The sequence below is a fragment of the Spodoptera frugiperda genome, chromosome 16, assembly GCF_023101765.2.
Source record: "Spodoptera frugiperda isolate SF20-4 chromosome 16, AGI-APGP_CSIRO_Sfru_2.0, whole genome shotgun sequence".
Taxonomy (NCBI): Eukaryota; Metazoa; Arthropoda; class Insecta; order Lepidoptera; family Noctuidae; genus Spodoptera; species Spodoptera frugiperda.
Genome location: NC_064227.1, coordinates 7,570,308 through 7,593,043, shown reverse-complemented (window position 1 = coordinate 7,593,043; position 22,736 = coordinate 7,570,308). Strand labels below are relative to the sequence as shown.

The following is a 22,736-nucleotide window of genomic DNA, read 5'->3' as shown; positions in this document are numbered from 1 at the left end:
GAGTAACCATTTATCCTATCCATTTATCGACGGAGGTTATAGTTTACAAAAAATCACGCTACGACTGAAAAAAGCCGACCAGAGCAGGTAAACGAAACCACGCGAAATTCCCGTAGCTAGTAAAGGATAAAGGCCGGCCACGCACTTGTAACGCCCTTGATGTTTCAAGTGTCCAAGGGCGGCGGCGATTGCCTACCATCAGGTGATACGTCGGCTCGATTAAAAATAAACCTACCTTAAGAGGTCCGCCAGGAGTATGCAGACAATGATGAGAAGGTAACAATGCACAATGGGTCTTCCCATTATGCACACATTGCTTCAGCAGCGAGGATATAGCAGGGTTGTGGGGAGCTTCTGGCAGGAGCCTGCCGACCAGCTGCGGAGCCAACATGTCGGAGTATGTGCCGAGGATAGCACCTCCTAGACGTAAGGCGTCTGCTACCAGCATCAGTTCTCTGGAATCGTAAAGAAATGATTATGTTATTTTTTTCTGGCAGACACATCGCGATTTTGATTTGTGAATGATGTTCTATTTCATTTCAAAATTTTTAAAGTGCCCCACTCTAGGATTTTCTCCTGTGTCGTTCGTGCGTTTACAAAATACGATTTCGACTTGAAAAAACAATTGGTAGATCACACAAAGAGTTACTTCGTGCGGGAACCGAACCCGCTACACGTTGCGCGGCAGCCAGTCGCTCAGCCACTGCACTAACCGTGCAGTCAATGTTGGTTTAAATTGCTAAAATTCGGTCTCGGGTTCAATCTTCAAGGCGCTCAAAGATAGATTTTCGATTTTGGAATTCTCAGTAGCAGCGGAGTCTAAAAGGAAGCCTAAGAAAAAAATGCAATACTTAATAATTCGTCTGATACTACTTTTTTAACATTTTCATTCTTTCACTATCAAATATTTTATTACACATAGAACATGTATTTACCTGACAGCATCCTTACTGACATGCAGCTTAGCATCTTCAAAATCGGCTAGCACAGCTTGTAGTGGACAGCAGTTCAGTTTAGCATGGAGCCACTCATAGTTGAACAGTACTTCAGCGTATAAGTCAGTGAACCGCTTCGAACGGACCAAGTGGAATGGAAGTTCACCAAACTGAAAAAAATACAGTTATAAAACTTGTTTAGAATTAAGTGATCTTTTAGGTTTTTTATTTATCAAGCAGTAACCACTTTTATGATGATTCACCAAATAGTCAATTTCACTCTGATCACTCTCAAAAGTTGTAGATATTTGTATGACACTGTGGCTGTACTGACTGATGACCCGTGGTTCATTATAACTTCTTTATATTAAAACATTAGTATTCACCTTCCTCAAATTATATCTCTTGTTGGCACCATCAGCGGAGGTGAACACCAGAGGTTGCAGTGGCACCTTCCTATCTGCTACACCCTCTCTATCGGCGAGATTGAAGCGATGACGCTGTATCTCCGTGTACTTGAAGGGCTTTGGTATTCCACCACCCCATATTCCTGAAACAATGAATTTATTTTTGTAAATAGGCTACAAAACTACGTTTCAAAATTATCATAAAAATAATCCCCCAAACTCTGAGAAGAAATGCTGAAACTAACTCAAAAGTCATTGTCTTTTTTCAAGTCCAGGGTCCTGAAATTGTGTATTACATACCCCTTTTACAGTTAATATAAGTTGTTGAAGTCTTTCCAATTTTATCATAATTTTATGGTAGAAAAACTTAACTCAAATCAAGATTATAAGACGTACATGACATTATGCAGGACAAAAAGCATTTTAAAATTAGGACATCAATCGTAAACATGGTAGTTAGTACCAATTTGAAAAAAGAACCGAAGTTAAGGTAGAAGAGCGTATTACTTTGAAAGTCTTTCAAAAAGCCTACTATAACTGGCAAAAACTGAAAACACCACAAGAGTAAGAGAGACGTAGAAAAGACCACTTACCCAAATAGTAATCAGCAATCATAGAATGAAAGTACATGGCCATGTTCATATTCTTGAAGTACCTCTCCCGTGCTGTGTCACGGAACTGCCTGTGGTACCAGTTCATCACGGAGACACCATCAGCCTCACGCTCTGACAGGTAATTTGGAAGATCGTTACGGATCCTGGAAGAAGTTAAAAAAAAACTTAAATAATACATTCCTTGATCCACAAATTGAAGTCACTACATACCTTACGATCCTTGGCGGTTGCTCTTATAACCTGTCTCCTAAAGAACCAATTTAATTTAGACCATTATCCAGTCAATTAAGAAGAGGTCTTACCTAGTCCACAATAGAGGTGGTATTCGTCTGACAGGTGGTAAATGGTACTGGTATACGTCATCCAGTACTTTGTCATCCAAGGAGATGAGGTCTTCTAGTTCGGTTTCCGAAAGACCACTGCGTGCTGCTGTGATGTAGGCTAGAGCGTGGAAGACGAGAAGACGACCGTGCTGCAGACAAAAGCAAATAGCTTAACTAGAGGACTGACCGACAGACAGACATTTTTAATATTATTATATTTGCTTTAACGTTCAAAAGTGCCTTCCTGGTCTATTTGAAAATTTTTGACTTTTGACTTTAAAAAAGACCAACCCGTAGTAAGTAGTATCTTCGCGAGACACAATGTGATTTTTATTGCGTGACATGTACCGACAGACAAGAGGTTAATACTGAATTCTAATGCCATTCTTTAATTAGTGTTTTAAGAGTGGTAAACATAAGCTGGACACAGGATTAAATGAAGGTCGTAGGTCGCTGTTGGTTGCAGGTTGCTTCCAACCAATTGATCAAGTCAATGTTTAAGATACCGCGAAATGGCAATATTTTAAATCGACTTTTATGATTTATTTATGTTTACCTGCTTCTCAATTCTCTCGAACAGCATCATAATGGAATCCATGACAGTGGACGCTAAGTGTGTATCCTGGGGCTTGGTATAGCTTCTCCATCTGCAGACCTGGAGAAAAATTATTTGCTATCAGGATTTTGAAAAAGATGGTCAGAGTTGTTAGTCTGGAGTTACGCCCGTGGTACGGCTACAGGTTTGTCCTATATACACTATGGAACATATTTTGACTTGGCGTGGTGGCTGGGCAATCGACTACCGTAGAACATTCCGCACGGAAAAAGTCTTTGTGTGATCCACAATTTTTTGCAATTCTGGCTATCATGTGAATGTGAACTTATATTGTAAACTCGCTTAAATCTACGGCACAGGAGAAAATTCTAGTGTGGGGTAACGTTTAAAAAAATATACCTCAGCAAAGACGAGCTTCACGAATATCGGTAGAGAGCAGGATGCAATCGCGTTTGATACTAAACGCCATTGGTAGTTGGTCAAATCTCGGGCTGCTGATGCCATCCACAGCCTGAAATAAATTAGCTTAAGGTTAGGATAATGTTATAACTATATTTCAGATTTTTTTTTATGGAACACACCGGTAATCGAGGAAATTGGGCCTCCGGTAACCTCACTCACACAACGAAACACAACGCAAGCGTTGTTTCACGTCAGTTTTCTGTGAGGCCGTAGTATCACTCCGGTCGAGCCGAAGCATGGCTCTCCCATATTTATTAAGATTTACTTACTTCAGAACTTGCATCGCCAGGTCTTCTCCTAAAGCTTTTACTTCTAGAAAATTCTCTTCTGAGTCAATCATGCGTCGCAATACGTCATACTCCTTGGACACCTCAGGGTTAGCTTCTTCACAGGCACATGTGACTATTATCTGAAAACCAACAAATCTTTTGTTAAAGTATGTAGCTACGACACCCACGCCACGGTGGTGACAATTGAGAAAAATGGAGAGCGATATTAACAAAACAATATTTATTTAACTCTTTTGAGACTGTCAAATATTTAATATTATTAAATTATTACTGACTGCGTCGAGTGGTTCGCAAGTGTGAATGGCCGGTCATGGGGTTCGATTCCTGGGTTGGGCAAAGAATTACTGGGCTTTTTCGGTTTTTCGAAAAATTCTCAGTAGTAGAACGGAGTCTGGAATTGTGCTCAGCATAATAATATGGCTATAGGCTCACTCCTTATTACATGGAACTTATAGCACAAATGGTAAGTGGGTGTACATTGTATGGCATTGGCATTACATGCCGTAATGTGCTCCACTGCCTAACTCTTCGGGGATAAAAGGCGTGACGATGCATATACATACTACATATATTAACCCAATATACCACTTTACCTTACAATGTGCTGGTAACCTGGTTGGTAGCCAAGAAACCTTATTATTCTCAGTGCCTATCCCCGTGAGCTGGTCTACAGAGTCCAAGAAGAGGAGCAGGGGCTGCTGCTGCGTGGCCATCGTCAGGAGATGCTTGAAGTGAGCCGTGAGAGGCACCAGGTCATCAGGTATACCCTCGAAGGGAAGAGCGAAGTTGTATGATATCTGAAACCAATTATATTAAAACTTAATCAAATGAAGATTTCCTCTCGCTCAAGTAAACGAAGCTGAAATTTTATTATGCATGGTTGGCCAGGGTACCATTTACTTCTCTTGTAATGTGGCAGACACCACAAAAAATAAATGAGAAAAAGAAGACGTTGCTTCACACTAGAATTTTCTCGTGTGTCGTGGGTGCGTTTACAAACATACAAGTTCACATACACATGCCACCCAGACACGAAACAACAATTTGTAGATCACCAAAGAGTTGCTCTGTGCCATGAATCGAACCATCCGTGCAGTATAATTCTTATAAATAGAAACAATGAAGCTTGGTGCTTTGGATTCAACTTCTTTTGTGATATCTATAGAAGGTACCTGCTGACAGATTGAAATGAGGGTTGGAGTGAGAGCGCTGGAGTCAGGAGTTGTTCCAAGGAATCTGATCACGTTGGTAGGTCTCACATCAGCAAACCAGGTATCCAGAGACATTGCTGCACTCTTCGCTAGGAGACTGGTCTTGCCGCAACCACCTGACGATAAAAATATGATGAGTATCAGCTTTTCGTTACTCTGAGACTTAAAATATTAACTGGCGACATTATTGGTAACCTGGTGAAAAACTTATGTGATCTTGTCGAGTCCATCAAGATATCTGACAACATAAGTTTTTTTACTTCACAATTAATGTGTCAAGGATTAGAGAGCCATGTTTTTTTTTTGCTGGGTCGGCTCGACCGGAGTGAAACCGACGTCATTCAATGACTTCTCATTGCCCTAGGCGAGGTTACCGGAGGTCTAATTACACCTTCTCCAATCTTCCCAAATGCTGATTCTCCAACAACCCTTAAATTCCTGGTATTTCTGCGCTTCTGGTGTTTCAGGTGTTCATGGCCGGCGGCGATTGACTACCATCAGGTGATCCGTTTGCTCATTTACCGACTGTGTGGGATTAGAAGATGTTTTAGTGCAATATCTAGCACACTCAATAACTATACAATTTAGTTCTATTAAAAGCTTCCAAGCACTCACCTTCTCCATACAGCACAAGTGGTTTATCCGACTCGTTCTTCATGTAGTTCTCTATGAAGTCAAGGTCTGGTTCTCTTCCATGGAACACTTTGACGGAATTATTGCACGCGTGAAGATGCTGGAGTATCTCCGTCACTATCACACCCTGGGCACTGCTGTCTTCTTTGCGCATGGCTCTGGAATTCAGAATCATCAGGAATGTTAGTTTTCCAAAGTACTAGGCAGTTTTGTACATTGATGATGATGTAGAATATGTGACCATGTATCCTTTAGATTGTATGGTTTCCAATGGAGTCTGGACCAGTACGCAATTACCTATTGCTTAGAATTTAAAAATTATAATGTTTGCTATCGTAAAACGGAGTGAATAGAATTCAAGGGGACTCTTCATTCTTGTGTTTATTCACCCCGTTTTACCGTACTAGGTTACTTTGATAATTCGGAATCGAAGTTTGAGCATGTACTTTCACTTGCAACTGTTGATTAACAATATCGGTTTTTCGAAAATTTCTCAGTATTTAGTAACATGGAGTCTGGAGAGTGCCCAGTGTATGTCAATAGGCTCACCCCCCATTACATGGGACTTATAACTCAAACGGTGAAAAGTAAGTGTACATTGTATAGTGGCATTACGTGCCAAAATATGCTATGACTATCCTTTCAGGGATAAAAGGCGTGACGATAGATAGAAAATGACTAGAAAACCTGATGACATCATGTTTTGGTAAGAAACCTTAACAGCAATAATTGATTTGCAAATCAACTAACTTCTGGTTAGTTTAAACGACATAGTTTGCAACTTACGTATGCAATGCAAATGACCAGATTAGCTTTGAACGCTCCTCCCATCATTTACATGTTAATTACTTTGAGAATAAATTTCATACTGCAAAAATAATCGAGTACTTGAGGGAAGAACAATTTTTAATAATGTCGATGAAGCACGTTTTGGAATTTATTCTTTTTTCTGATAAAAATTACGTTGCCTCCAACTACTACGTTGTCAACAACTGGATTTTCTCCTGTGTCGTGGGTGAGTTTACAACCATTACACGAAACTAGATCCGAAACAATAATTTGAAGATCACATAAAGAGTTGCTCCGTGCAGGACTCGAATCAGCTACACGTTGCGCGGCAGCTGGTTGCCCAGCAACTGCAACAATCGTGCAGACATTTTTTTAATACTACGACGGTGGCAAGAAATGGCGGCATGGCCTATGAACACTTGGGGCATTACATGCGCTTTGCCGTCTCCTAAGAAACCTATTTACTACTGAATTAACATGTGTTTTAACCTTAGGTATAATTAAATTTCTCTGTGGTTTAAGTCCTGTGATGAGGGAACAGCATGCATTCACCATCCTACCTCCAACCGTGGGTATCATAACAGCGGATTTAAGACACACTACACATTGGATAGAGACCGGACAGCAGCGCTCTCTGATATGCCTAAATCTTTTGAAGTGCGACCTATTCCTGACAGGCGAGCAGTTTTAACCTATTGTAGAAAAGACCCATAGTCCCGGAATAGACTTTCAAGAGCTGATGATGATGATGAAAGGTTACTTTACCTGTCAACCAGTTTCACAATGTTCTTGTAGAAGTGCGCTATGAAGTGGCCGAGGTATTCGCTGTGAGTCTCCGTGTCCAAACCTTCGCGACCAATCCATTCCACTGTGTATCTGAAAGAGGATAGAATATGCTATGCTATGAAAGTACTTTAGGCAATATGTTTAAGTAAACTTTTTAGAACCTCTATGCGCAATGAGGACGTGGGTGTCTTCGAGTCCAGAGTAATTAGTTTTCTTATAGGTAGACATGCTCAATCGTTGGCCACATCATCACTTACCAACAGGTGAGGTAGACACCAAATATCCACTGTACAAAAAGGCTGAATAATATTAGATTGAAAGCTATTGAGTTTTAGTTTTCACCATTACTTTTTTTACGTTACCCCACACTAGGATTTTCTCCTATGTCGTGGGTACGTTTTACAGACATACAATTTCACATGCACATGACACCCAGACCCGAAACAACAATTTGTGGATCACATAAAAAGTTGGTCCGTGCGGGAATCGAACCCGCTACACGTTGCGCGGCAGCTAGCCAGCCACCGCGCCAACCGTACAGTCAAGTCGCTTAGATTTCGTTTATTATTTAATATTAAATAGTCTTCATCAGAACCTAAACTTACTTCTGTATATTAGTAGTCTCAATCTTATTTGGAAGCCTAACATCTCGGAGATCAGCCAGCAGTTTGGAAGCCTCAGCATCCAAGCTCCTGTTGATGATGTCCACGAAGTTGCTGGCCTTCTTCAGGTTCTGAAGGTTGATGTTGTTGATGTATCTGACGTAGGCCAGGCAGTGGTTCTTTGTATTCTTCACGTTCAACACGCCGTTGATGACTTCGCGTTCAGTTACTGGAATGGAAAGAGATGAATGATGCAACCATGTAACCAAGAATTGTATTGTGAATCTGATTGAAAAAGAGTAATCTATGAAGTTTTTTGGTCGTTCTTCTTCCTAGGCACTGACTGACAGACAGATGATATTAACATTATTATATTATTATTTGCTTTGACGTCCAAAAGTGATTGATGATGAAATAATTTTGACTTTGACTTTAATGTATGTTTAGTCTGCTCGAAGGCATACGTTTAGATTATCGAAAAGGAGGAAATTTTATTGGGAGAAGTGATTTTTTTAACTGTGAATATAAATTGAAATGTAAATAGGGAAATGGGTTTATCATAATGATTTCAGTGCCAGAGTCTTAGTGGAACCAATTCTGCTGCAGTCTTAGTTTAATATGATGCTTACCAGACATGAAATAGTTGTGCATGCAGTCCTTGTCAATCTTCCCAGCATTGTACAATTGTGACGATGCCTTTCGAAACAGTTTCTGCATCTTCCCCAGAGTATCCCACCATACTGCCTGATCTTCAGCTTGGAGTTTCGGGACTCTCTTAAATATTAAAAAAAAATTGGTTAGTTATTTTGTAATTTCGGAATTATCAGTAATATTGAAGCGTCTGTAATTTGCACACATAAGACTATAAAAAGTTAAAGTCGATGCTGCCTTCAAGGAAGGGTTTCAGGGCTTATACCCTGAAACCAATGCAACGAAATTCCAAAGGTACGAATTTCACCAAAAATTTTTCCGTAAAATAACATTTTAAAGCACAATTATCGAAGTAGAATCACAATTTCAAACCATTCTTTACTAGTTGGCTGCGCGACGTCGCACACGCTGCTCATGATATAAAGTCCCTCTGTGACTCGAAACTAGTAGACTTTTTCTCCATTATTGTACGTGTGTAAACCATTTTTTAGTTAATTTAGTATATGTCACGATAGTTATTATAAAAATAAAAAAACTCCTCACCTTGTTGTTGAAATTAATCAATATAGACGAGATGGGTTGCAGCACAGACACGGGAGGTACAGCGTTCGAGTCCTTCTTGTACCACGTATCCAGGAGGATGACATCCACTCCTCCTGCCACCAACTCATCCTTCAACAGTTGCAGTTCTGAAGACAACACGTATGTTGGAATTGGTCTGAAAAAGAAAAAAATATTTGTTGACTGCCTCGCCGATCTCGTACTTGGATTCGATTTCCGGGTCGGGCAAAGCATTACTGGGTGCTTTTCGGTATTTCGAAAATTTCTCAGCAGTAGCACGGAGTCTGGAATTCTACCCAGTATATAGCAATTGGCTTACTCCCTATTACATGGAACTTATAATACAAATGGTGAAAAGTAGGTGTACATTGTACATAGCGGCACTACGTGCCGTAATGTGCACATCTGCCTACCCCTTCGGGGATAAAAGGATTAGCGTAGCTTTTTTTATTTAATAAAAATGAAGGACTTAAAACTGCTACGTCCATATTTATTTGGAATGAAATTAGAGCACTATTCTAGCTAATGAATGCACGATCTACCCAACAGCAAACAATTTGTTGTCCCGGAGGTGCAATAATAACATTTTATGGTGTTTGTTAATGTAATTATAACAGACATGGCAGTCATAAAATTTGAATAAATTATTTGAGTAGACATAAACTTATACACGCAGTTACACGCTACTCGTTTATATATATATTTAGCTAACTGGTACTGGTGCACTTTTTATATTTTAATAGTTTGTTTTCCGTGGACTCGAATCCGTGCCCTTTTCTTACAATTAGTAAATAGTGCATCCTAGTATTGTAACTTTACTGGCTTCTGTCTATTTTTCCATTTATCAAACGAGTAGTCGAGATAATCGATTGGATGGATTAAAGCAGATTTACGAAAGAAGAATACAGAGCGGATGATTAGATTTACAAGAATGAGACTGTCGATAGAAGGGACTCTAGACTAGAACTAATATATTAAAGAAGGGCTAAATTAAAGTCTAGGATCCTACCAGGTTAGCGGTTTACCGGGGCTCCAGCTCGAAAAGCAAGAGTAGGAACGGGGTGGTTTTTAGTCAGTAAAAGTCTGACACTCCCTCTCGCCTCATCTAAAGCGGGAGAAGTCATTCGATGATTTCCACCTCAAAAAAAGCTACCTGTATCCATATTTTTGTCCCAGGAACACCACAAAGTTAGGTCCCATGGAAAGACGCTGGCAATTCTTGATCTCTCTCATGCAGAGTTCTGTGGTCATGTGATCATCTGTGGCTTCATCACGAACTCCCCAACGCATGTCCACCACCTGAAGTAAAGGAAGAAATTGTGGTTACTCATCGGTTTTATATGGAATGTAAGATTATGATGAAGAGGAAACACGACCTATGCTATATTTCGAAATCGATTCAGCAGTTTATGAGTAAAAACATAGATGCAAGTCAATGAATGACTGCACGGTTGGCGCGGTGGCAACTGGCTGCAGTGAAACGTGTAACGGGTTTGATTCCCGCACGGAGCAACTAGTTGTGGGTGATTCACAAATTGTTGTTTCGGGTTTGGTGTCAAGTCTATGTTAATTTGTTTATTTGTAAACGCACCTACGACACAGGAGAAAATTCTAGTCTAGGGCAACGTTTATAAAAAAAGCTAGCAAATTTATTTAAGGTTACTGCAGGAACTAGAACGGTCAAACAATTTTATTATAATACACCAAAGAATAAAGAATTAATCTACTGTTAAACTTAAGACATAAGAAAATATGATACCCTAAAATTAAAATACAAAATATAAGCATGCGGGCTTTATTTATACTAATCATAATTCCAAACCCGTACCAATTTACCAATCACAGCCATAAAATTATACGCATAAGTACAAACGCCATGCGCGTATTGTGAGCGCACGTGGGTCGCCTTCCGCTACGTCCCGCACTCGAAATAGCAGGAGGGTGGCAACTGCCTAGCCTCGCTCGCTTTTTGTAAATGTTTACAATTCCTACACCCTGTGTTTGTGGCTGCTATTTTCGGAATGAACTACGAAACTCGAAGCCATAGATGATTTGAAAGAGCTGTGTGTTGTGACGGTTCAAATTGTTGGACAAAAGTGAGTTTAGTTCTTTATGTTTTAGTCCTTTTTTTAAAGGGCTAACCTTTTAAAAAAGGGCTAAAACAGTGACTACTAACTAGAAACTTTTAGAAGGGCTATCTTACTAATGTTGTAAATGCAAAAGTTTGTATGTATGTTTGTTACACAATCACTCCAATACAGCTGAAGCAATCAGAATAACATTTGGAACAGAAGTAGATTATGGTCTGTAATAACACATAGGATACTTTTTATCCCACGATATCGCGGGTGAAGCCACTGGCAGAAGCTTAGTGTTATTAATTACCAAGAAATTATAAAGGCGAAATTTTATAAGTATGTATGTGTTTATGTTTGTAACTCAATCACGTCAAAACGGCTGAAGGAAGCTGGATGAAATTTGGAACAGAAGAAGATTATGATCTGCAATAACACATCGACTACTTTTTATCCCACTAGAACGCGGGCGAAGCTTTAATATTATAAATGCGAAAGTATACGTTTGTGTGTATGTTTGTTACTCAATCACGTCAAAACAGTTCAACGGATGAAATTGGGAACTGAGGTAGATTATAGCCTGGAATAACACATACCTAGGCTACTTTTACTACTACTACTCTACTACTTTTATCCGCCAAAGCCGTTAGCAGAAGTTAGTTATTATGTAATTCAGTTACATAATTGGTACTTACTAGTTGTGTTGGTCAAATATTATTATGTAAATATTTCACTATTTATAAGTCTTTGACTACCAATAGAACACTGTTGAAGGCAAATCCTCCGCTAACCTCGGTAGCCGGTGACCATCACGGCGTTCAACGTGTTAAAGATGTTTATATTAATGAAGTCTTGTTTTATCTGTTTAAGAATTAATTGTGGAAGTTGAAGTTCATTAATCATTGAAACTAATGTAAATGGGTTGTGCACCTCATTTCTTTAGTTGTACATATTGTTTACGATTATATACTGTTTTATCTAAATAATTAACTTAAATTAGGTAATCTCTCTAGTAACATTATAATTTAAGTAAACCTAACTAACTAACTCCTACAAACCTGGCATAATTAGGTACATTTCTACCTACCACCTTCTCAATAAAAGCTATAATGTTATATTGCGTACACAAAACAAAGTTTACAAATTGTAAATAATGGCGAGCGAACACTAGAAGTTTGGCCTTGAAGTAAATAGTATTGGTGGCGGATCGATACCGGGGCTGTGAACGCGGCTTGAACTCTAATGAAAATACATTTTCAGTATAAAATACTGGCCTGTACTTGCATAACTCGAAAACTTGTTATAATTAGCTATACACGGTGTAACAAAAAGGGGGTACACATATCAAGTGCACGGTTTCTAGATAACATAACAAACGATACGGGAAGGGTTTTTTAAACTCATGTTTTCATGGAACGAAGTTATGAATTTTTCCAATACATAAAATTCCAGAAACCGAACATCAAAATTAGGTAGATACAGGTACTAGGCGATCAGATTTACAGAAGAAATGTTTCGTAATTAGCGAGTGACCCCTGTAGTGTTGTGATTGTTGTATGATGATTTAAAATCAAGAACCGTGCGACACCGAGTATTTCGTACAATTTTTTTTATCGTATTTTAAGCTGAACCTTTGTGTAGACATTCTATTCAACCTGTATTTTTCAGTGCTTCTTGATATATATGGGCATTTTGTTACACCCTGTATATTATACCTTGGTATTACTACTAACTACAAGTAGTTATTTAGGCATTACCTATGTAGTTGGTTGGCGGAAAAGCACAATATTACTTTGTATAGCTTGAAAATCATGTTAAGACGTCGGTCTTAACACTCGTATTGGTCAAATGACGCAACGAATGCATGTATTCACCATCGGACTATCAGACAAACAATATAACATCATCGCTATATGGAAGATACCGAACGAAACGTTTCGCTTTAAGTTTTCTAGTGCGAACAGCAAAGTAGTGGAACGCTTTGCTAAAGTCTATGTTTTCTATAGGGTACAACTTGGGTGTCTTCAAATCTCGAGTGAATAGGTTACTTATGGGCAGACTTGCTTCATAGTAGGTAGCATCATCGCTTACCACCAAAAAGAAAGGTACAATATTTTCTGTCCTTTCCATCATAACTGTTTGAACTTTTACTTACTTAAGTAAATTAACAAAATATACGACTGCAATATGTATAAGTAAATAACTTTAATATTAAGTAATCCACTTGCGTTATGACAATAATGGTATTCAATACCGCAGTGATTTCCCTGAGGGGCTGGTGTTCCTGGAGGTAAGTTTGATAGCATTGCTTCAATATCGACGTTTTCGACGTGTACCGTATTGAATTAGGTGAACTTTACTATTGTCATAGAGAATTCAGACAGAAATTATTGAAATGAAATGAAATTACTGTATAAGCCAGTAAACGAGCAGACGTATCACCTAATGGTAAGCAATCGCCGCCGCTCATTGACACTCGAAACACAAGACGCGTTACAAGTGTGTTGCCGGCCTTTTGGGGGTTAGGAATTTAATGGTTGTTGTGGAATCAGGGATTGGTAAGATTGGAACTCACACAGCGCAAGCGTTGTGTCACGTCGGTTTTCTGTGAGGATGTAGTATCACTCCGATGATTCGAGATGCATGGCCCTCCCACACTTAGGTACATTCCGATCTTCAGCCTGCCTGTCAAGCTGAAGCTATCATAAAAGAAGCAGGTCCAATAGTAAACTCTAACGCTCTGCTAACTATTATGATGACCAGCTCTCCCAGACAAATGGTATTTACGAGTAAATGCTAGTCTAGTGCATAGAAAAGTCAATGCATGGGATTAACATTAATTTGTCTAATGTCAGTGTTAATCCCATAAGTACATTGATTGAACTTTTCAATTCAGTCGTTGGACTAGTGCTTTTTTGAATGCCATTTGACTTGATTCTAGTTATGTTTTGCGTCGCTTGTCACCGGACACCTGATGGTAAGCAATCGGTGTCCCGTAAAACTAGAGCAATTACAAGTGCGTTGCCGGACTTTTGGGGATAATATTTGAGGATTTATGTGTAGATTCTTTGAACTTTTCTCATAAAATTCTGTTACTTGGTACAAATTGATTGCATGGTTATAGCGGGTTCAATTTCCGCACGGAGTAACTTTTTGTGTGATCTATAATTGTTGTTTCGGGTCTAGATGTCATGTGTATGTGAACTTGTATGTTTATAAACGCACCCACGACACGAGAAAATCTTAGTGTGGGACAACGGCTTTATATAAAAAATATATATATTTTATACCACATTCACATATCTATGTACGACCGAAAAAGTAATTAAATAAAATCGAATACATACAAAATCGAAAAACCATAAATCAAATTTTCACACCGTTAAAATATGCATAATTGGTTTTAATCGATTATAAAATCGGCGTCCGATATATCGAGTGGAGTATCGATTGGGAGCGAGTCGGTTGCCATCGGTTGTTTCATACATAATTCATAGTTTTCATGTATATTTAATGCATTTTCAGGAGTTTTCTGAACGAGGTGCGAAACGAATTATGTATAGTAGTTTTATTTCTTTAAACTCGTTATTTATAATGGTTTTATTCAAGTTTTTTACCCTTTGTTGTTAAGTTGTTAGGATGATTATACATTTACGTGTTTCATTAGATAGACAAGTGGTTACTGGTGACCGTAAATCATGAAGAGTCGTACGTTACATTCTCTAAAAATATAGCGGTAAACTTTATGAATCCTGATTTTTCATGTGTATACATATATAATATGACTACATACAGACTACAGGAAGAGTCTGACACTCCCTCTCATTTCACCCAAGACAGGAGATGTCATTAGATGATTTTCCCCTCTTAAAAAAAGATAATCATTTCTTACAATTCTGCCTCATACTATGCATTAGATAGAAAAGTAGGTTAAAAGTAGGCAAAATTCTATTTAATCTTCAATGAATTAATGTGAAAGGAAAACTTTACTTCAATTTAACGTATAATATGTTATATCATATTTACTATACCTACCAACCTATCCATTTTATTAAAGGTTCTTTGTAAACTGTAAATTATAATACCAAAACATCTTATACATTTTGCAAATGGAAAAATATTCGTATAAAAATAAAATATTACATAAAGGGCTACCTATCCCTTTCAATTTGTTCAAGAAGGTTTGACCTACCCTCGCCGACATGTTTGCATCCCAACTCCTTTTATTTACATAAAAACTACCCCTACCAATAGTAGGTAGCTTTGAAGAAATATTTCGATATGTTGTAGTATGAAGAGTTTCAATTTTGAACGTGGTTTAGCTGTATAACCTGACTGTATTCAAAGTCTTTAATCCAGTCCTTAGCAATTGTTTTTGGAACAAAATCGTTACTAAGGAAAAGTTTAAGTAATCATTTAATGTCTGCACGGTTGGTGAGGCAGCTGGGCAAATGGATGCCGTGGAACGTGTAGTGAGTTCGATCTCCGCACGCAGCAACTCTTTGTGTCATCCACAAATGTAATGCGTATGTGAAATTTTATGTCTGTAAATCAACGTTTAAAAAAAATCTCTAAGTACGGCAGTTAGAATTATTTTGTCGTCACTCATCTCGCGTCTTTCGTAAGAGCTGACTAAAAGACAAATACAATAATATTTTTATCTTTGATATTCAAAATCAAAAGACCGCATAGCATTACCCAACACGGGATATGATTCCCGGAACCCAGGAACTCGCGCTAGTCACACTCGTGTCCACTAGAGACGCGCGTAAATATAAACACGATTTCTTCGAAACCTTATATTTATTCGGTATTAAGAACCGATTACCATACTTCGGAAAACGTCAATTTTCATAGAAGATTGTAAAAATAAAGCTTGTTGTTCACTAGGCAACGTTTTACGCGCAACAAAGTTGCACAAAATCTTTTGCTAAACAAACTTTTGTTAAGCCAATGGACAATGGGCGACCTTATAGCTTAGAGTGATCTCTTCCAGGCAACCTTTTTTTGACGGGGAAACATCATCTAATGACTTCTTCCGCCTTGGGCGAAACGAGGAGTGTCAGACTTTTACTAACTAAAAACCATCCCGTTCCTACTTCTGCTTTTCGAGCCAAAAACACAACGCAAGCGTTGTTTCACGTCGGTTTTCTGTGAGAGCCATCCCATTCGAGCCGAAGCATGGCTCTCTCACACTTACTCCACTTGACAACATTTTCATGCTCGACAATATTATGTTGCACTAAAACAAGCAACATGTCGCGTGTCGTGTTGCACAAACAACGCTAACAATCATGTTGAACAGCATGTAGCGGGTCCAATGTTACAGCGTGTCAGCGCGTCAAATGTCAAATGTGTCAGCTAATACTAAACTTGAAATGTTACCTAGTGAGTGACTAGTGGAAGCGAGGCTTTAGGGTCAATTTATACTAGCACAGAGTCGAAGCGCATCGAAGCGTCTTTCCAAAACTGAACATAACAAATTCAACCTTAACTCCACAGATTAACGCACACATTACTTTAAAAAGGCGCGCGCATTCTTCGGAATTCGCGCGTCTGCGCGCGAATAACGTTTCGAAGCGCTAGTATAAATTGACAGTTACGCTGTGGAGTTAAGGTTGAATTTGTTATGTGCAGTTTTGGATAGACGCTTCGATGCGCTTCGACTCTGCGCTAGTATAAATCGACCTTTAGCATTTGGTGACAATTTTTCTATGGAATCATCAATATTTAATCTATAGATTATTTTTTCGTACAAACTTCCAGTGAAGTTCTTAGAATTTTAATAAAAAATATAATGTTGTTTCTGTTTGGCTTAAAACTTTTATTCTTGGTAAGGAGCAGATCAGGATTAATTTTTAATGCTCCGTGTCAGTTACAGACTAATATGTGAACGAAAAATAACACTATTTGAGCTTTAATATTTTTTTGAGAAAAGCTTACAGGTCACATCGGGACTCATAAAATGATAATGATAAATGATATTTCTGTAAGTTGGGTATAAAATAACACCTTTAACCAAGGAGCATGAATCAAAAGACTGATGACTGTTGATGAAGCGAAAGAGGCGTGTAAGAATCGTAGCAATTGGTGTTTCATTGTCTCTGCCTACCTATGGGATACAGGCGTAATATTATGTTTTTTAAACAAACTCACGACGGAGTTTCATAGCTCGTTCTTTTAAAGTTCGAAGCAACAATTTGAAATAGAGCGCCTAGCTTCACTGACGGATTGACTGACTCTTATAGTTCAACTAATTTAGTCTCACGATAGTTATTGACACAAAAAATCCATGAGATGTCTACGCCAGTTAGAACACGGACAAAAGCTATCTAGATATTGGTATAAGCCTTATATTGTTACCTGAAACTCCAGTCCATGCTTCTCCCGGCAGTAATCCTTGATGCGAGGGTAGCATTTCGCCATCAATGTATTTCTCTCCATTGTCGTATCTGGAAATTGAAAAATGAAATGTTTAGACATCGAAGGATTAGGTAGAGGGCGCCTTTGTAATTATTTGACACTTCAAGGAAACAAGTGTGATATTCGTATATGTAAAATTAATATTATGTCTAGTCACGCCTCTTTATCCCCGGACGGGTAGTCAGAGGTGCACATTACGGCACATTTTTCACCATTTGTGTTATAAGAGGGCCTATTGATTTGCATTGAGCATTTAATATATCAATCACACTAAGTAATACTATAAACGTGAAAGTGTGATTGTTAGGATGTGTGTCCATCAATCAAAGGGTACTTGTTATCCCATGAAAATGCAGGCGAAGCCGCAAGTAGAAGCTTTTTTTTTGTTTTCGTAAAGATTTTGGCAAACTTCTTTTATATAAAGGAACCTAATTAGTCCAACACTGGACTGAATATGAAAATGACCCCGTTTACCTCTCACTCATAGTTCGATAATATTTCATTTGACTACGATTTTCCTACGTCGCTACTTGTAAAACTTCCCCCTACTACATCATTAACATAATATGACATCATGTCATGTCGGTCTCCCGAGGGGAACATTTGGTTTACAGCTAATACTAAACTTGAAATCAATGGGCTTGCTGAGCGAACTCGCACTATATTGCATTGGACTTGATGGGACTCATAATATACTACTTAATTTTCTTTATCTATCCTTTTCCTTTCCATGTATATTTGGATATAGATTTTTTTTTAATAGGGGAAAAGTCTTCCTATGACTTCTCCCGTTCTGGACGAGTCGAGAAGGAGTGTCAGACTCTTACTGGCTAAAAACCACTTTCTTACTCCTGCTTTTTGGTCGAGCCAGAGCCCCAGTATTGCACTTTTTACCGTTTTTGAAAACTTCTCAGTTGCATGGAGTCTCGAATTATGTCTAGTATATGGCAATAGGCTCATCTCCCATTACATGGGATCTATAATATAAATGGTGAAAAGATGGTGTAAATTGTACAGTGGCATTACGTATCATATTGTGCACTTTTGCCTACCCCTTCGGGGATAAAAAGCATGACGATACACATAAACGCACCCACAATACAGGGAAAAAGTCAGGGTATAAAAAGTCAGGCCACGATATAAAAAATTGAAACATCCAGTTAACAAAGTAAGAGTAAACAGTGACAAGTTAATACGAGTACTCCACGAGCCGATTGTTTGAAACGTTTTACAAAATCACGAATCGTAGTTAGTAGCGCTGGAGCAGCCGCTTGTTCCGCAGTAGTACCGAGATGTAAAAATTAACTGGATGTCGTAAACTGAAATTAATTGTAAAAAAATATAAGTTTTTTTAATGTAGACCGTCTACGTCTGTCTGTCTTACTCTCATCTCATCAGATGCATCTCTTAATAGTTTACTTCTCTCTTCATTTATCGTAATTGGCGCAGTGGCTGGGCAACTGGCTGCTGTGCAACGTGTGGAGGGTTCGATTCATTATCCACAAATTGTTGTTTCGTATGTGGGTGTCATGTGTATGTGAAATTGTGTTTGTAAAAGCACCCACGACGCAGAGAAGAATATCCTAGCATAGGGCAACGTTTAAAAAAAGAAATAACGATTGAGAGAGCTGCTGCCTACATAATCTCTTTCTAAAGTGAAGTCAACTTTTAAGATATCCACGAAAAGAGAAGATTGGGTGAAGAAGAAAACCCAAATTACGAGACCTTTGGCTTGCAGAGGAAGTTTTCTGGAGATCATTTATAATCAGATACATAAAAGTTCTAATGAAATTCATGTACTGAAACTTTTTGCCAATCCTATATACATATATACACTATCTAGCCAAACTACAACTCAATGATCCGTCGCTATGTGCTATGCAGTCGGTTGACGCAGCCCGTTATGGAATTAGGCCAGTTTCACGCAAACGCCGGAGTGATACCGCGCCAGATTCATATTTAATTATTCTTGGAACTTAAGATGATGAGTTTCGAGATATCTGAGGTAGATGAAAGCGAGTGGATTGTTATTGGATCGGAATTAGTAATAATCGTCCGTCTTAGTTGTGGTTTGTTGGGTTTAGACGGGAATATTTAACTTGGGGTGTAGTTTTGAAGCCAAAACGGTGATAGCGTGGAGTAAAATTTGTCTTCTCGTAAATGTCATAACTGGACGCAATGCTGGACTATATGAGTCTCTTTAACATAAGATTGAGCGTATTCTGTGATTTCCATTCTTATCTGGCAGATCGGAGATTGCAGTTTAACAGGTTTAAGTTTGTCGGAAATTGCTTATCAAGGGTGATGGAGTTTCCTAATCAGCTGTTACATCTTTAAGAAAAGCAGAAGCAACGACAATTTTTTTCTTTTTCACCGTTGTTACACAGTGGAACCATTCACTAACTCCACAGCTGGTGAAGTGGCTGGGTAACCGGCTCCCGTGCAATGTAACAGATTCAATTCTCGCACGGAGCAACTCATTGTGTAATCCACAAATTGTTGTTTTGGGATTGTGTCATGTGTATGTGAACTTGTATGTTTATAAACGCACCCACGACACAGGAGAAACTCTTACAGTGGGGTTTAATTTTATTAAAGAAAAAATAATCAACAATTCAACACTTTTGTCAAAAATAAAACACATGCATTAGGGTGGAGTGAAACATACCAAAAAAAATTTTTTTTCTCTATTCATTTGTCCTGTATTATTAATTGGTGACCATATGTAAAAGCTTTGTTTATACAAAAAATCAAAGCTCTACGACATTATCTTCAGGTGGCGCATCGAGGAAATAGTTTCTAGAAAATTCATATTTTTACTTATAAGACTACCCACAAAATAGAGTTGTGCTTATATGTTTTGCTTACAAATTTATTGTTTTTAACTACTACTATGTGTTATCTCGTATGCAAATTCAGTATTTTCTTATAAAACTTTAATATATAGTTGTAAAATAGTGCCAAAGTTAAGTAAATTTTATTAAAAAATGCCTAAAACGGACAAAGACTTGCGATGTCCTTTACTTGGCGATCGAATCAAATTAATTGATAATTTATGTTACTTACATATTGTGATGTGATAAAACACTACTTATAGATAAAAAACAATATGTTAGAGTTGCATAATGGAAAGGATCCTTAGAAGAAATATGTGAAATGATTGCTTTTAGCCAACTATTGTAAAATACCTATGGAGTTTCTTGCTCGTTCTTCTCCATACGAATCTACACTTTGGAACGAGCAAATAGAGCAACTAGAGGACTGACCGACAGACAGATATTTTGTTTTCTTTACATTGTAATATTTCCTTTGGCGTTCAAAAGTGCCTTCCCGGTCTATTTGTAATAAATAATTTTGACTTTGACTTTCTATAGTAAAGCGATATAGAATAAGGCATCTATCTCTACAATTATCCTATTATATTTTGTACTTTCAAGAGTACAAATATTTAAAATGTTACGCAATGCGCCAAAAAGCAGATATTCCACATTTTTTTTTATATCGCACCACGTAAGTATTTATCCCGAGAAGTAAGCAAATGTGTGACTAAAGCACCTGCTGCTGAGGAAAACTTCTTAAAAGGTCAACAAAATGAGCGCAAAATGTACATTGGTTCTGTAGATAAGATGACAACTCAATCTATGCGATGTCATGAATTTAAGAAGCGATAATATGATGAGTTTGCTGCAAAATATATCGGGTCCACAAACAGATGCCGAAGCCTCTGCTATACGTTTAGCACACCTTTCTACTGCTTGAGTGTGGCAAGGATACTTCTCAATTTCAAACAATTTACCTCCAGGTGCAATCATTGTAGTGATTTCCGAGTCGCTGTATTTCATTGTTAGAGGAGGTTTTGTTATCTTTTTTTCGCCAATTCTATCAAATCATAATAATTAGTCGAGTCAACTAAAGCAGTAGAAAGGTGTGTCAAACGTATAACGGAGGCTTCGGTATCTGTTTGTGGACCCGATGATAGAAATGGTTTCATCCGTACTAAAATAAAATCCAGGCAAGAAATACCTATTTTTGACACTAAATCTCAGTATTTTTGCCAAAAATGAAGACACTGGAACCTCTGATACTGGACATCAAAATTTTATTTTTATGGTAATTTCATATAGTATTTTATTATTCTAGTGGTTTAAAGTTTAAATTCATTTAAATGTATGGTAATATAGTTAGAAATAAATATTTGCTTGTAACTCTACTTTTGTTATTTTTTTCAAATTTCATACCTAATGCGCCACCTCAAGATGTTGAGTTAGAAAGCTATAATTTTGCATGAACATTTCTATTACTATGGGTCAATGTTTGAAAACACAGGAAACTTCAAATTAAGAAAAAGGTTTTTTCACTCCACCCTAACATGTATTTAGCAACAGTACACCAGTAGCGTGCAAGTTTCGAGTTTCGCACGCCACTCGTCGAGTGTTGGTGACAAGTGGACTGGGGTAATGCGGTACTTTGGTACTTTGTAGTGCCTAGTGTCTACCTGGCTATTGTACAGCTGTTCCAGAAGCAGAACAAACGTACGTAACGTTGTAAACCTATTTGGAAACTGTTTGAAGCTTATTTGCTTATTTCGGGGGTTATAGGTTCGAGGAAGGTTATTAAAATTATTGTTTCTGTTGTGGTGAGGGGTGAATTCTTTGTCAAATAGTTTTTATCCTATTTCGTGTCGTTACTGACAATTAAATAGTAAGAAAGCAAGTAAGCCGTAATACGCATCTCTGCCTACCCCTTCTGGGATAAAAAGCGTGACAATACAATATGAAATAGAAAGATATTTCTAATATCCTATTCGAATAAAAAAGCATAGCATGTAATACTTTGCTGATCTCGTTCATTCGTTAAATAATATGAATATACACACGATGCATACACTAAAATATTATTTTTTATACAAGTTTAAATTTTGTGAGCAGGTAGCTGATATACTGAGAAGTAAATTGACCTACAAATATTTATTTATTATGAACAACCGTTTTTATACGAAGTTGGGCCAGGATCGTTGCATTAGGGAGCTTTGCTGTCCAAGTTATTCTCAGCATACGCCTCAGAACTTACAACAAAAAGGTAATCTTATCAAAACTTAATTTAAAAAAACAACGCTTCACTTAAAACTCTTCAAAGTCTTCAGGTACACGAACAAAATCAATGCAGTTTTTTTATCTTTAAAACCACACGAAAACTAGGTCAAGTAAAATTAAATTTTACGAAAACCGATCACAAACTGGTCTATCTGATGATTCGGCGTTAATTAAAAGTTGTTCATTTGAAACTCTCCCCATACCCCGTACCCCTTAACACCCCTCTCCCCCCAGATGTGTTTAAAATTGCATCTGAACACGAATCGCCAAAGTATCGGAAACTCCCGATGAAATAAATTATATCTTCTAGATTAGTTTGGAAAGT

General features: G+C 37.9%; 1 protein-coding gene across 1 annotated transcript in view; it reads right to left on the bottom strand.

The window, feature by feature from the left end:
• Positions 1–22,736, bottom strand: part of LOC118280806 (NACHT and WD repeat domain-containing protein 2) — a 40,692-nt gene that overhangs the window by 8,019 nt on the left and 9,937 nt on the right. Inside the window, exons 3-19 of the mRNA XM_035601189.2 lie at positions 17,259–17,347; positions 9,974–10,119; positions 8,803–8,977; positions 8,238–8,382; positions 7,612–7,837; positions 6,986–7,096; positions 5,414–5,589; positions 4,760–4,914; positions 4,181–4,384; positions 3,567–3,706; positions 3,235–3,346; positions 2,836–2,934; positions 2,259–2,428; positions 1,936–2,099; positions 1,322–1,485; positions 936–1,105; positions 236–455 (exon numbers count right to left, since the gene is read on the bottom strand). Of these exons, the coding sequence (XP_035457082.2) occupies positions 236–455; positions 936–1,105; positions 1,322–1,485; positions 1,936–2,099; positions 2,259–2,428; positions 2,836–2,934; positions 3,235–3,346; positions 3,567–3,706; positions 4,181–4,384; positions 4,760–4,914; positions 5,414–5,589; positions 6,986–7,096; positions 7,612–7,837; positions 8,238–8,382; positions 8,803–8,977; positions 9,974–10,119; positions 17,259–17,347 (2,666 nt within the window). The remainder of the gene's footprint in view (positions 1–235; positions 456–935; positions 1,106–1,321; positions 1,486–1,935; positions 2,100–2,258; positions 2,429–2,835; positions 2,935–3,234; positions 3,347–3,566; positions 3,707–4,180; positions 4,385–4,759; positions 4,915–5,413; positions 5,590–6,985; positions 7,097–7,611; positions 7,838–8,237; positions 8,383–8,802; positions 8,978–9,973; positions 10,120–17,258; positions 17,348–22,736) is intronic.